The sequence below is a fragment of the Pleurodeles waltl genome, chromosome 11, assembly GCF_031143425.1.
Source record: "Pleurodeles waltl isolate 20211129_DDA chromosome 11, aPleWal1.hap1.20221129, whole genome shotgun sequence".
NCBI classification, from domain to species: Eukaryota; Metazoa; Chordata; class Amphibia; order Caudata; family Salamandridae; genus Pleurodeles; species Pleurodeles waltl.
The window spans coordinates 902,378,873-902,391,589 of NC_090450.1; the positions used below are offsets into that span (position 1 = coordinate 902,378,873).

Consider the following 12,717-nt stretch of genomic DNA (forward strand, 5'->3'; position numbering starts at 1 on the left):
CGACCCTGGTCTTCCCGATGCCGTCATCGGACAACTTCACTGAGCCGCTGCTCGCACCACGACCTGTGGGCCCCGCACTCTGGCATCGCCTGCTCACACTGCAGCCTGGGCATCCCCGCCGTCGCTGCTCCTGCTGACACCGGTGCCACTGCCTGCACTGTGGCCTGTGGACACCGCTCATGAGGTACACAAAGCACCATCCCGTCCCACACCTCAGCCCCGGTCCACTGACGCCAGCACCATCGACTCCTGTGTCGTCACTAGGCCTCCTGCCGGCACCGTGTCCTGTGGACACCGCTCATGAGGGTCACGAAGCACCGCCCCGTCCCGCACCGCTGGCATGGGCCTACCGATGACAGCGCTTCAGCAATGACGACAACACTGCCTGCACCGTGACCTGTGGACACCACATGTCGCACCGCCCCGCTTCACACCGCAGCACTGGTCTCACCGACGCCGCTGGATGCCGTCACCGAGCCGCTGCCTGCACCGTGACCTGTGGGCACCGCACACTGCATCGTCCTGCTTCATACCACAGCCCCGACAGCATCAACGCCAGCACACCTGACTTCATCAGCCTGGAGTTCGATCCGCAACGCGTGTGACCTCAAAGACCCGACGACTCCAGCACCGACTCTGGAACCGATACCGTAACGTTAGTGACACCACTCTCCGGAGCTCACCGCAAGGATCACGACGCCCTGCAAATCCAAGGTACTGTTTGTGGGTCTTCCCGACACCGTAGCTGGCCCACAACGCTGCGGCCGGCCTGAACTGTTGGTTTTGTTGATAACGACGCCATGATAGCCCCAGGTGGAGCTATTGACTTAAAGGAACTGTATTTCTGAGCAAATCTTGCAGAATTACTATTTTTATTACTGTATGTTGGATTTTTATCATATTCGGTCCTGTTTTATATAGATAAATATTGGCTATTTTTCTAAAACTGGTGTGGTGTCCGTTTGTAGTGTTTTCACTTATTACTGTGTGTTATGTGCAAATGCTTTACACATTGCTTCTGAGATAAACCTGGCTGCTTGTGCCAAGCTACCAAGGGGGTGAGCAGGGGTTATCTGAGCGGGTATCTCCCTTGTCCTGACTAGACTGAGGGTTCCTACTTGCACAGGGTGCAAGCCGACTGCCAACTAGAGACCCCATTTCTAACAATATGGCTAAAGGAACTATTTGTTCCCTCAGCTACATCAAGAGAGTTAAGAAACCTAGGGGAGATTCAGATCTATCCTTGGTACCAGATGTAAACAAGGCCACAAAGAGCCTCTTCTACATAATGGAAACGCTGCAGCACCTCACCATACCTTTGATACCAAAAAAAGCTAGAATTCTTCCTGAAGCTGGACTATGTCAATGGGCTATACCTCAGGCATAGATTAACTAAAAAGATTGTCTGCATACTGTAGGCCAGTAGAAGACTCGAATTTATTCCACAATTGGAGGTCCCACCTAACTACATCCTGTGACCACCTCTTGAAGTCTTACTATGACAATCATAAAGGATGATTGTAACAAAGTCCATGCAATCAGATTTCCTAACCATATGTCCCTCCACCCTATGCCTGCTCAGGGCAATAAATATAAACAAACAAATCTCAGAATGACCAACCCTGTGCGGTAACCAGCTTAGTGGACTGTGACCATAAGAAATATGATAAAGGGCCCTAAGGAGCTGATCAAAGCTACCAGCTAAATGAAAACCATAAACTGCATGCCTATCTCTCACATTTCTTCATCAATGAAGTGCTGCATCCCATATTACAATAACCTCTGGTCAGCACATACAACATTGAGTCACATAGGATCATATCAAAGAAAACACTCTTCCAACCACACATCTACATGGTGTAGTATGCCTCCCATGTAGGCAGTGCTGCAGAGCCCCCTTAGGCACAGTAATGCTATATAAATGTCACTCTACTGTACACTACAATAACTTGTTTTGTATAGTGCTTCTGTGCTTCATACTGCACTTTTGAAATGTATACATGCTGTAGATAACAGGTGTTAATATTGCTCAATTTAATGGTACTCAGTTTGCCTCGAGTTGCCCTTATTCAGATTCAAACTCTGAGCCTGAAGATCACAAGCGCTAGCTTTCTAAGCCATCTAGTAGGCATTCTTGGATATTTTATTTGTTCTTACAAATCATTGCACTGCCTGCCTTGTAGGTAAATATGGTAAGTAAAAATGAGGGCCAGCTACACTCAGTCCTACATAATGTGATAAAAACTAAGGCACAGAAAAAACAACCCACTCTTCCTTTGGGGTAAAAATCTTCAGCTGCTTATATATCAAATGATTGTAATTTATTAGAATATTTCTTGCACTAGAGATCTTGGTAAATTCCTATGCTGAAATGGCCGTCTATATTTTAGTAACCCAAACTTCTTTCCCCAGGTGAGACCACTCTTCTATCTCAGCGTATCAGACCTGCTTCTGGGCTTCTGCTGGCTGGTAGGAGCTTCTCTCTATGGAAAAACAGTAAAAAATCATAACATTGCTTGCTACAACCTCCAAACCACAGGACAGGTAAACATCTGTCGTGATGCACATTTTTATATTTTCAAATAATATTTTTTATAGAATCACTGTGTACATTTGATGTGGTAACGACTCCTATCTCTCACAACTCACAAAGTCATTTTACATGCTGGTAATTTTGAGATTCAACTTGAAAACTTTTTGGACATTTTCATCCTCATCGGAAGTGTCAGATTGGTAAAAGTTAATGGTTTTTTTCAGTTGATAAATATATCAAATTTAGAAATTGGTGCATCTTTCCAATCCTGGAGGATGACATCTGCTTTACAAGGGCTCTACCATGGGTAGACAGATCTTCCTGTTTGGCTTTTAGCTAGGCTTTCCTCATACGAGAATGAGAATCATGAGGCTGTAGCTCAGATACACACTACGCCTTGCTCATGGGTAAGATGCAGGCTGAAAGTAAAGCAGTCTTCATCATCTCTAATAGCTAAGGGCTGCTCACCTTTAGATATTAGATCTAGTGTCTCCACACTGCCGGCCACTGTTAACAGGCTCTGTGTCCCAACCCTCCCTCGTATAGAGACTTAGAGTCTTGCATCAACCACCTTACGAGAGCATGAAATGGGACAGACTTTTGCCACATCTTGCCTGCATGGACATATCTCTTCCCTGTGTTCTTTATCATAGGCAGAAGACTGGGTTAAATTACAAGAACCAAGGCATGGAGAAGATGCGGGGGAGGTAGGACAGCATCCGTGTAAGAAATTGGATTATTATTTGGAGCAGGTGACTACCCATATAAAGGGAAAATCACAACCTTTGTCAGGCTGAATCCTTACAGTCACTAAATTAAGCTAGGCTCAACAGCTGGTAGTTATGAGACAAACCAGACATTCTTAATTAGGGCAATATGTTAAGTATTTATGCAATACCAAAACAGTAATAAAGCCGAAGCGCAACACAATAAAAAAATCTCAAACTGTATTTGAAAAATAGAGTGAACATTGATAAATAAAATTACATCAAAATGACAAAAATCCTATAGGGGACCCAGCTATATGAATTTTTAAAGTTTTAAGTAAAAAATAGTACCAAGAAGCACAGCGTGCCAATGATAGTCAATGGTTGTGGTAGACTGGGGCATAAGCGCAATTTGACCCTGACCTCAAGAAAGAGTGGATCGAATACGCCAGCCAGGTATGTCCTGGTCAAATATTTTACCTTCTGGTTTTAGTCCTTTAAATCCCAACCCACCCCAGCAGTACACTTCTAAAGCCCCCCAGAACCTCAGGAAAGGCACTTAGAGACTCACAGGGTGTCAGGCAGAGGCAAGCAGCATGGTCCACTCCTGAACCAGTTGCCACTGGTCACCTAGGCAGTTGCAGGACAAGGACTCCTATAGCTTATAGTGTCCTGGTAGCTTTAAAAGGTCAACTTATGACCACTGAAGCCCATTTCTTTGCCCTGCATACAAGAGAGAGCATGTCTAGTCCTTTTGGTCCTCTTCCGATCTTCCTCAGGTCCAGGAGTGTTCTGAAGTGGGTGATGGAGATTCATACTTAGCATAGGCTAGTGGGTGGGAACGACACCTGGGATGCCCTAACCAAAGAGATAAAAGTTTCTGAGGCCTACCCTATCCACTTTGGACGTTTTCAAGGTGGCAGAATGTTATGAAGCGGAGACTGTAGATTAAACACAGAGGCTTTATTTGGTTACCAACCCAGAGCAGCACATCTTGACAGCTCCACCAACCGCCGTAGAATCCCCATCCTCTCAGACCTCAGAACCTCAATCACATCAGGGCTCCAGGTTCTCTGTGTTGGAACACAAGAGCAGACCAGGTTCCAGGCTCATAGGCATTCTCAGCACAACACAACACATCTCCTTTCCTTATATTAAATATTAAATATTCAAAGAACATTAAGAACATCTAGCATGGGATACTAAAATAAGGTGTTAAATAAATAAATAATGAACATAACCGACCAATATATAGGGAATTTGCAACAATAGTAAAAAGGAATTAACTAAAGGAAAATAATTTACAATCTACAATCTACAAGGAATTAAGGTGCCTAATCCAACAACTTTACAAAGTATCAGGGATTAAAATAACTATTTGCAAGGTGTCAGAAAATATTGTCCTTAAACTAAATACAAGATATCATGTTACATAGTCTTTCAACCACAATGGTTTAGAGCGTACCCTGGAAGGACTTTTGATGCGTGTTAGATCTTTGGGTCCGGAAGAAGAATGACTTCCATCCTGGCTCCCCATGGTAGGGGAATTCTCTACCAAGTTGTTCCATTTGACAATCCTGGACATGCTCCACACATCCCCATTATCAAGGACCACAACATTTTTCTTCACCTCTCTGATGTGGAAAGGCCCCTTGAAGGATGACATACCCTTAGTACAGAAACCGGGATTCTTTACCAATACCATGTCACCAACCTTCCACCCAACCTTAGAAACACCATGTTTGATATTATAACACAACCTGTATTTATTCTGATACCTTTCCCTAAGTTCAGGTGCCTTGTCAAATCTGCTCCAATCAAAATTACCTTGTACCCCCTTTTTCTTGAACCATGCCGGGAACAGCTTGGTACAAGCCGACCTCCCCCTCATATACTCAAAAGGGGCAATGTTGGTGATGCTATTAGGAGTATTGCGATACGCCCACCACATATCCCTGAGGAGATTAGACAAGGAAACCCTGGTACTAATAGCTTCCTGCACACATGACTTCACCATTCTGTTCATACGCTCTGCAAGACCATTGGCCTGAGGTTGGTACAGTGCTGTCCTTAAATGCTCAATAGCTAAAGAGTCCAAAAAGGTCTTCATGCCTAGTGAAGTCAATTGTACACCATTGTCAGTGACCAGTTGACTGGGTAAACCTTCCTGAGAGAATTCCTCTTCTAAAAACGTAATGACTGTTCTGGTATCAATTGAATTTACACATTTGGTTACAACCCATTTGGATGCATAATCCACCATAAGTATAACATAACGCTCATTCGTTGGCAAAAGATGGAAAGGACCCATGAAGTCAAGCCCAAGTTTCATCCAGGGTTTATTAGGAATCACTAGTGGAGAAAGTGGAGCTTTCGCTACAATTTTGTTCTTGTCACTACATGCACAGCTCACACAGTCTTTGACCACTGTCTTGACATCACGATCTAAACCAGGCCATCAATAAGTTGTCCTGAGTCTGGACTTAGGGGGTTATTCTAACTTTGGAGGAGTGTTAATCCGTCCCAAAAGTGACGGTAAAGTGACGGATATACCACCAGCCGTATTACGAGTTCCATAGGATATAATGGACTCGTAATACGGCTGGTGGTAAATCCGTCACTTTTCTGTCACTTTTGGGACGGATTAACACCTCCTCCAAAGTTAGAATAACCCCCTTAGTCAGGTTCCTACCCAGGTGTCCCTCATGAGCCAGATTCAAGATCTTATCCCTCAAGTCCCTGGGGGGTACGTATTTAGTACCCCTAAACAACTCACCACCACAAAAAGAGAGCTCATCATTCACGTTCCAATACCCTTTCAGAGAGTCCGGTATACACCTTTACTCTGGCCATCCCTTGACAATGAAATCAAGAAGTTTAAGTCTATCAGGATCCCGCTCCACCGCTGATCTCCATTCTTCCTCATTTATGGCTTTTTCTCTCACCCAATTGACTACTTCAATCTCAGGCTCATCACTACTATCAATTGAGGATCAGGAAAGGAAATCTGCAACTATATTCTTTGGCCCAGGTACATATTCCACGACAAAATTGTATTCTAACAAACCTTCTACCCACCTTTTTATCCTAGGGGTTAATACTTCCCCTTTTTTGGAAGAGAAAATCTGAACAAGAGGCCTGTGATCAGTCCTCACCATGAAAGGTAAACCCCACAAATAAAATCTAAAATGCTTGATAGCCCACATGCACGCAAGAGCCTCCCTTTCAATGACCGAATAATGTTGCTCAGCCTCTTTGAGGGAACGGGAGGCAAAAGCAATAACTTTCTCTTCCTGGTTTACTCTTTGGGTTAGAACTGCTCATAAACCCTTGACGCTAGCGTCTGTATACAAGGAGGTTTTGGCACAAACATCAAAATGCCCCAAAGTGGGCATCTTCCCAATGCAATCTTTTATAAAGGAAACCGCAGCCACACACTCCTTAGACCAATTAAACTCACACCCCTTCTTCAAAAGAGCCCTAAGGGGTTGGGTCACACTTGAAAAATTTGCAATGAATTTAGAATAATACTCAGCTAAACCTAAGAATGACCTCACCCCATCTCTATCTGTAGGTTCAGGTGCGCTGACTATGGAGTCCACTAATTCCAACTTGGGTTTGATTCCATCACTTGAAATGGTATGGCCCAGATAAGTCACTGAAGTATCTCTAAATTTACACTTTTCCTCCTTCACAGTAAGACCAGCTTTGGCCAACCTTCCTAAAACTTCACGAAGGATCTTGTCATGTTCAAACACAATTCTGCCATGAATCAATATGTCATCTTGGAAACACAAGGTACCAGAAATTCCCTCAAGAACCTTCTTCATGATACGTTGAAAACAGGCGGCCGCAGAGGCCAGCCCGAAAGGCATTCTCAAAAACTGAGAGGCCCCTAATGGTGTTACAAAAGAGGTGAAATGTCTGGACTCAGGATGCAGAACGATCTGATGATAAGCCGAGGATAAATCTATAACACTAAACACTTCCGAGCCACCCAGACATGACAACTCTTCGGAGATATTAGGTAAGGGTTGGCGATCTACCCATATATGCTTGTTAAGGTCCCTGAGATCTACACACATACGGATCTGCTTCCCATTATCCTTCGGTGCTAGAACAACAGGGGCTAACCATTCAGAAGATTCAATCTCTTCAATTACACCAGCCTTCAATAACTTATCTAACTCCACCCGGAGGGGTTCTAACATCAATTTGGGTACCCTTCTGACCTTGTGCACCACAGGAACAGCATTTTTCTTCAGTATAAGTTTGTGTTCAAAGCCAGTCAAACAACCCAATTTACCACTAAACACTCCTAGAAATTCTTTACAAATCTCCATATGGTCCTCCTTATTATGTACTACCATAACTTGTTGTTCCGAATTAGGGTCTAATTTGATACCCATGTCCTGTTGGTGGCGCCAACCTAAAAGATTATTGCCCCGTTTGGCTACATAAACTTTGCCCATAGTGGTCTTATCTTGAAATTGGATGTTCATGACTCTATATCCAATCACCTCAATTTTAGCACCTCCATAGCTGACTGGGTTAATATCAGGTTTAACTAAAGAAACAAGATCCTCTCCAAAAATTGTCTGCCAATTTCGTTCACACACCATGGTGTACGGAGATCTGGAGTCTGCTAAGACAGTAACAGTTTTGCCATCAAGACTAATGGTGCATTCTGGCATAATTACAGGTCCTTCATCCACCCTCCCAGAGTTGCCTCCAACCTGGTTGACCTCTTGCTCCACATTGAGAACCATATTATTCACATTCTCAGTGACTAAATCTATATTGTTTCTGTCATTGTTGCAGACTCTGGCATAGTGGCCCTTCCTCCCACACTTCCTACACAAAGAATTGCGCGCAAAGCAGTTTGGACTATTTGCCGCATGTCCAGAGTTGCCACAGCGATAACAACGAAGAAGTTTAGTGTCCCTCCTCTTCTCCTGGGTTGATGTCTGTGCTTTACTGTCATTGCCAATCTTTAATACTTCTTCCTGAATTCGTGGTAGGTGTACAGTGCACAAATTATCTCCTTCTGGGTGATTCATCTCCTTGATCCAGTTGCTGGTGCTTTCCATTCCTTCAACAATAGCAATGGCTTCCCTCAGATCAGGGTTCTTTGTCAAAAGTTTTTCTTGGACTTTCTTGTTGTTGGTACAACATACCAACTGGTCACGAATAAGAGAGTCCGTGATATCACCAAAATCACAAGTGCGCGCTAAAGTACGTAGGGAAGCGATAAAGTTTCCAACACTTTCAGAAGTACCTTGGGATCTGGCAAAAAATGTATGCCTTTCCAAAACGACATTAAGTTTGACTCAAAATGTGCTGCTAACATTGCTACAGACATTTCATACATATCTCTGGGTTCGCCCTCTGTTACCCCAAAGGTTAGAGGTTCAAGGCTATCATAAATGTTTCTACCCTCAATTCCTAGATTGAGCCGTAGAACAGCTTGTTTCCTAGCTGGAGAGAATTTTTCCCCTCCTATGGCTATCAGGTAGGAGTCAAACAGATTTTTCCTGCGTTTCCAAGGAAGAATGGGGTCCCCTTTATCTGACAAAAAGGGGGGCGGTTGTGACATTGTAGGCGTTGCCATTGAAGAAGGAAGGAAGAGCACAACGTCTAAGAAACTGTCAGATTGTTTGTCAGTTAGTGTTGTCCGCTCGAGAACAAACGCGATCCAAAAAAAATGCAGATTCTGTAAAAAGGAAGCGCGTTACGTTGCCGCTTAGTAACGCAGACGTTCCGGCAACACACAGCAATCAGGGAAAAAAACGTCCGGGCTTATGCCTGTGCTCAGATATGGGGACGTGCGTTACGTTGTTGCATAGTAACGCGTCCTCAAAACCTCTGGGAATGTATGCAAAACACCGCAATTCTCGGGAAGGGACGCACGTTACAACATTGCTAGAAAACGCATCCTCTGGCCTTTGAAAAAACAAAATATGCAGCAATGGCGTTAAATTGTAACTTGGTAACGCCTATGCGGAAAGCTGAGCACGCGGCGTTGCTAGGTAACAGCAGAAAACAAAACATGCAGCAATGGCGTTACGTTGTTGCTTTATAACGCCTACGCTGAAGACTGAACACGTAGCGTAGCTCGCGCAGGCATGAAGCACGAGGATAACTTCTTCTGTGGTCGAGAAAAATAAAAGTCTGGCAAAATAAGAAGACAAAAACACTTGCCCAAATAGGAATGTCTCTGTAATTTTCCACAATCAAATCTTCTTCGTATTACTCGTTCCGCATCCACTTCTGGAAATCCACAGCAACAGTAAACGACACGTAACATGCCACGGACATCTTCAGGTAAGGACTCGTGGGTTCTGGGTTGGTTAGATTCTCGTCGCCAGTGTTATGAAGCGGAGACTGTACATTATACACAGAGGCTTTATTTGGTTACCAACCCAGAGCAGCACATCTTGACAGCTCCACCAACCGCCGTAGAATCCCCATCCTCTCAGACCTCAGAACCTCAATCACATCAGGGCTCCAGGTTCTCTGTGTTGGAACACAAGAGCAGACCAGGTTCCAGGCTCATAGGCATTCTCAGCACAACACAACACAGAAGTCTTCAGCCACACTAACCTTCGGCTCTAAGGGCTCTACGGGCTGGTGTGGGGAGTGCACCATGGTAATCCTGCAGGAAAGTGCCCTTTTTGACATGGTCACCCCCACTTTTTGCCTGGTAATTGATGCAATTTTGACTGAGTGTGCACTGGGTTCCTGCTAACCAAGTCCCTGGTACCAGAACTCTTTCCCTAAAACTTTTCAATTGTTCCCCAATTGACAATACATTTGGTCCACCTGTAAATCCCTAATAAATGGTACCCCTAGTATCTAGGGCCTGGGAACCAAAGAGGGTCCCCAACGGCTGCAGCATGTATTGTGCCACCCTCAGGAACCCCTCACCTAGCACATGCAGGTTGCCATTGTAGGCTGTGTGTCTTCGTGCAGCTAAAAGTGAAAACACGACGTGGCACACAGCCTGTGTGCCATATCCTCTAATATTGCATGCAACATATGTAAATCACACCTACAGCAGGCCTTACAGCCCTATGGCAGGGTGCATTATATTACATGTGAGGTTTTTGTCAATTGTTAGACATAGGGGGTTATTACAACTTTGGAGGAGGTGTTAATCCGTCCCAAAAATGACGGTAAAGTGACGGATATACCACCAGCCGTATTACGAGTTCCATAGGATATAATGGACTCGTAATACGGCTGGTGGTATATCCGTCACTTTACCGTCACTTTTGGGACGGATTAACACCTCCTCCAAAGTTGTAATAACCCCCATAGTGAGTGAACAGGGAAGCCATTTTAATTACATGTACTGGACACTGGTCAATGGGCCTGATTACAACTTTGGAGGAGGTGTTAATCCGTCCCAAATGTGACTGATATACCACCAGCCGTATTACGAGTTCCATAGGATATAATGGACTCGTAATACAGCTGGTGGTATATCCGTCACTTTACCGTCACTTTTGGGACGGATTAACACCTCCTCCAAAGTTGTAATCAGGCCCAATATGTGTTCCCCAGCTACATGATGGCTTCACTAAAAATAGGGATGTTTGGTATCAAACATCTTGTATTAAAAAACTCCCACTGATGCCAGTGATGGATTTATTAATACATGCACCCAGAGGGCACCTTAGAGGTGGCCCCTGAAAACCTACCATCTACCTGTGTGCCGACTGACTAGGTTTAGCCAGCCTGTCACCACCAGATGCATTTCTGGCCCCCCAAGGGTGAGCGCCTATGCTCTCAGACAGCCAGAAACGAGGCCTGTTCTGGGAGAGGTGTTTATCACCCCACCCACCAGGATGACCTGCGAATCTGCATTCTAAGGCACAGGGTTTCAAAAAAACCCGCTGCCCTTGATATGCAGATCTGGCTTCACTCAAAGAAGAGATGCCGCCCCCCTATCCCAGGACCCATTTGGCACCTGGACAGATAGGTGTGTCCATCCCTCAGGTCAGTCCCACCCTAAGGTGAGCTGCCTGATGTGGACACCACATTTAGAAATCTGCCATCTTGGTGATGGCAGAATTAGGAACTCTGGGACAGGGTTATGTCCACTTCCTACAGGAAATGGTCATATAGGGGGTGCAGTGACCCCAGGGGTAAGTAACCCATTGGCTACTACCCTACACTTCCCAAAATGCCCCTAAATTCAGTATTTAGGGTAGCCCCAGGCACCAGGAAATCAGATTCCTGCTGACCTACGAAGAAGGACACTCAAGAGCTGCAAACACAAAGCCGAGGAAGAACTGGACTTGGTTTCTCATTTTAATACAGCATATAAACAGCCCGCTACCTACACCTCCCAAATCTAACACTAAAATCCAGTTTTGGGCAATCTCTATACTCCAAATAATGCCAGAGGCAGAAGTCTGATAAAACGAGGCAGAGTTTTTCGGCAGCCAGACGGTGGCTACAGAAGAATTGTTTTTGCATCATGTTTCCTTTTCTTTTAAGTGCATCTCCAGTGTTAAATGTAAACCTCAACATACCTGTCAAGTAGGATTTGACACTCCAGCCTGATGTGGCACTGTATCGTCAAAAAGAGACCCACTGTGAATGGAGCCTGTCTGGCTGTGGGGGGAAAGGGCGAAGGAAGAGCCCTCGACAGGTGTAACCTAACATTTACCTCTGAAAGGAGAGGTATCCTTGAAGTTAATGCAGTGCCTGGGCCCAACCCTACTGATCATCCTGTCAAAGGAACAACCAAAATTCCCTACACCAAGGCCTTAGTTCTGGGTTAGTGGTTCTTAACTTTTTACTTCCGAGGTCCCCCACTTACTTATTACCAGAATCCAGTAACCCCCACTAAATAATTTCTGGAATTCGAGAACTCGCGCCCCCCCCCCCCCCCCCCTCCACTGACTCATTAGTGGAAGCTGGGGTCCCTGGCCTAAACACATTTTATTATTTGAACCACAAAACAATACACAATTAAATATTTTATTGAATTCAAATATATATCAAATCACAATTTCCATTTGAATGAGAAGTCTATTTGTTGTGCTTGCACTGTCCCACAAACCAATCTGAGGATACCGACTTCATTTTTAGCCTCCAATTTCAAATTCCTTCACTTTTACAGACTTTTTTAAATGTTACATTTTCGATTTTGCTTCTTTATTTGTATGTGCTTTATTAACCTGTTATATTGTTTAATTTTCTAAGCGGATGTGGACCCTCTGAGAAGATTTCAAGGGCCCTCAGGGGCCACCAGACCACAGGTTAAGAACCTCTGTTCTAGGAAGCTGCTGTAGTGATTTGAGATTTAGGGAGAATGAGGTCCCAGTGTTTCTTTCCAGCACACAGTCCAGCTCCTTTGTTTTGACCAATCTACACCATTAACATCTCTGGAAACTTGTAATAGATGAAACCATAAAACTGCATAGTGTCCAGTACTGCTATTTCACGTCCCGATGATAAAGAGAT

The 12,717-nt window shown here is 44.5% G+C and overlaps 1 protein-coding gene across 1 annotated transcript in view; it reads left to right on the forward strand.

The window, feature by feature from the left end:
• TMEM116 (transmembrane protein 116) overlaps nucleotides 1–12,717 on the forward strand; it is a 186,545-nt gene that overhangs the window by 113,873 nt on the left and 59,955 nt on the right. Inside the window, exon 4 of the mRNA XM_069214823.1 lies at nucleotides 2,413–2,544. Within this exon, the coding sequence (XP_069070924.1) occupies nucleotides 2,413–2,544 (132 nt within the window). The remainder of the gene's footprint in view (nucleotides 1–2,412; nucleotides 2,545–12,717) is intronic.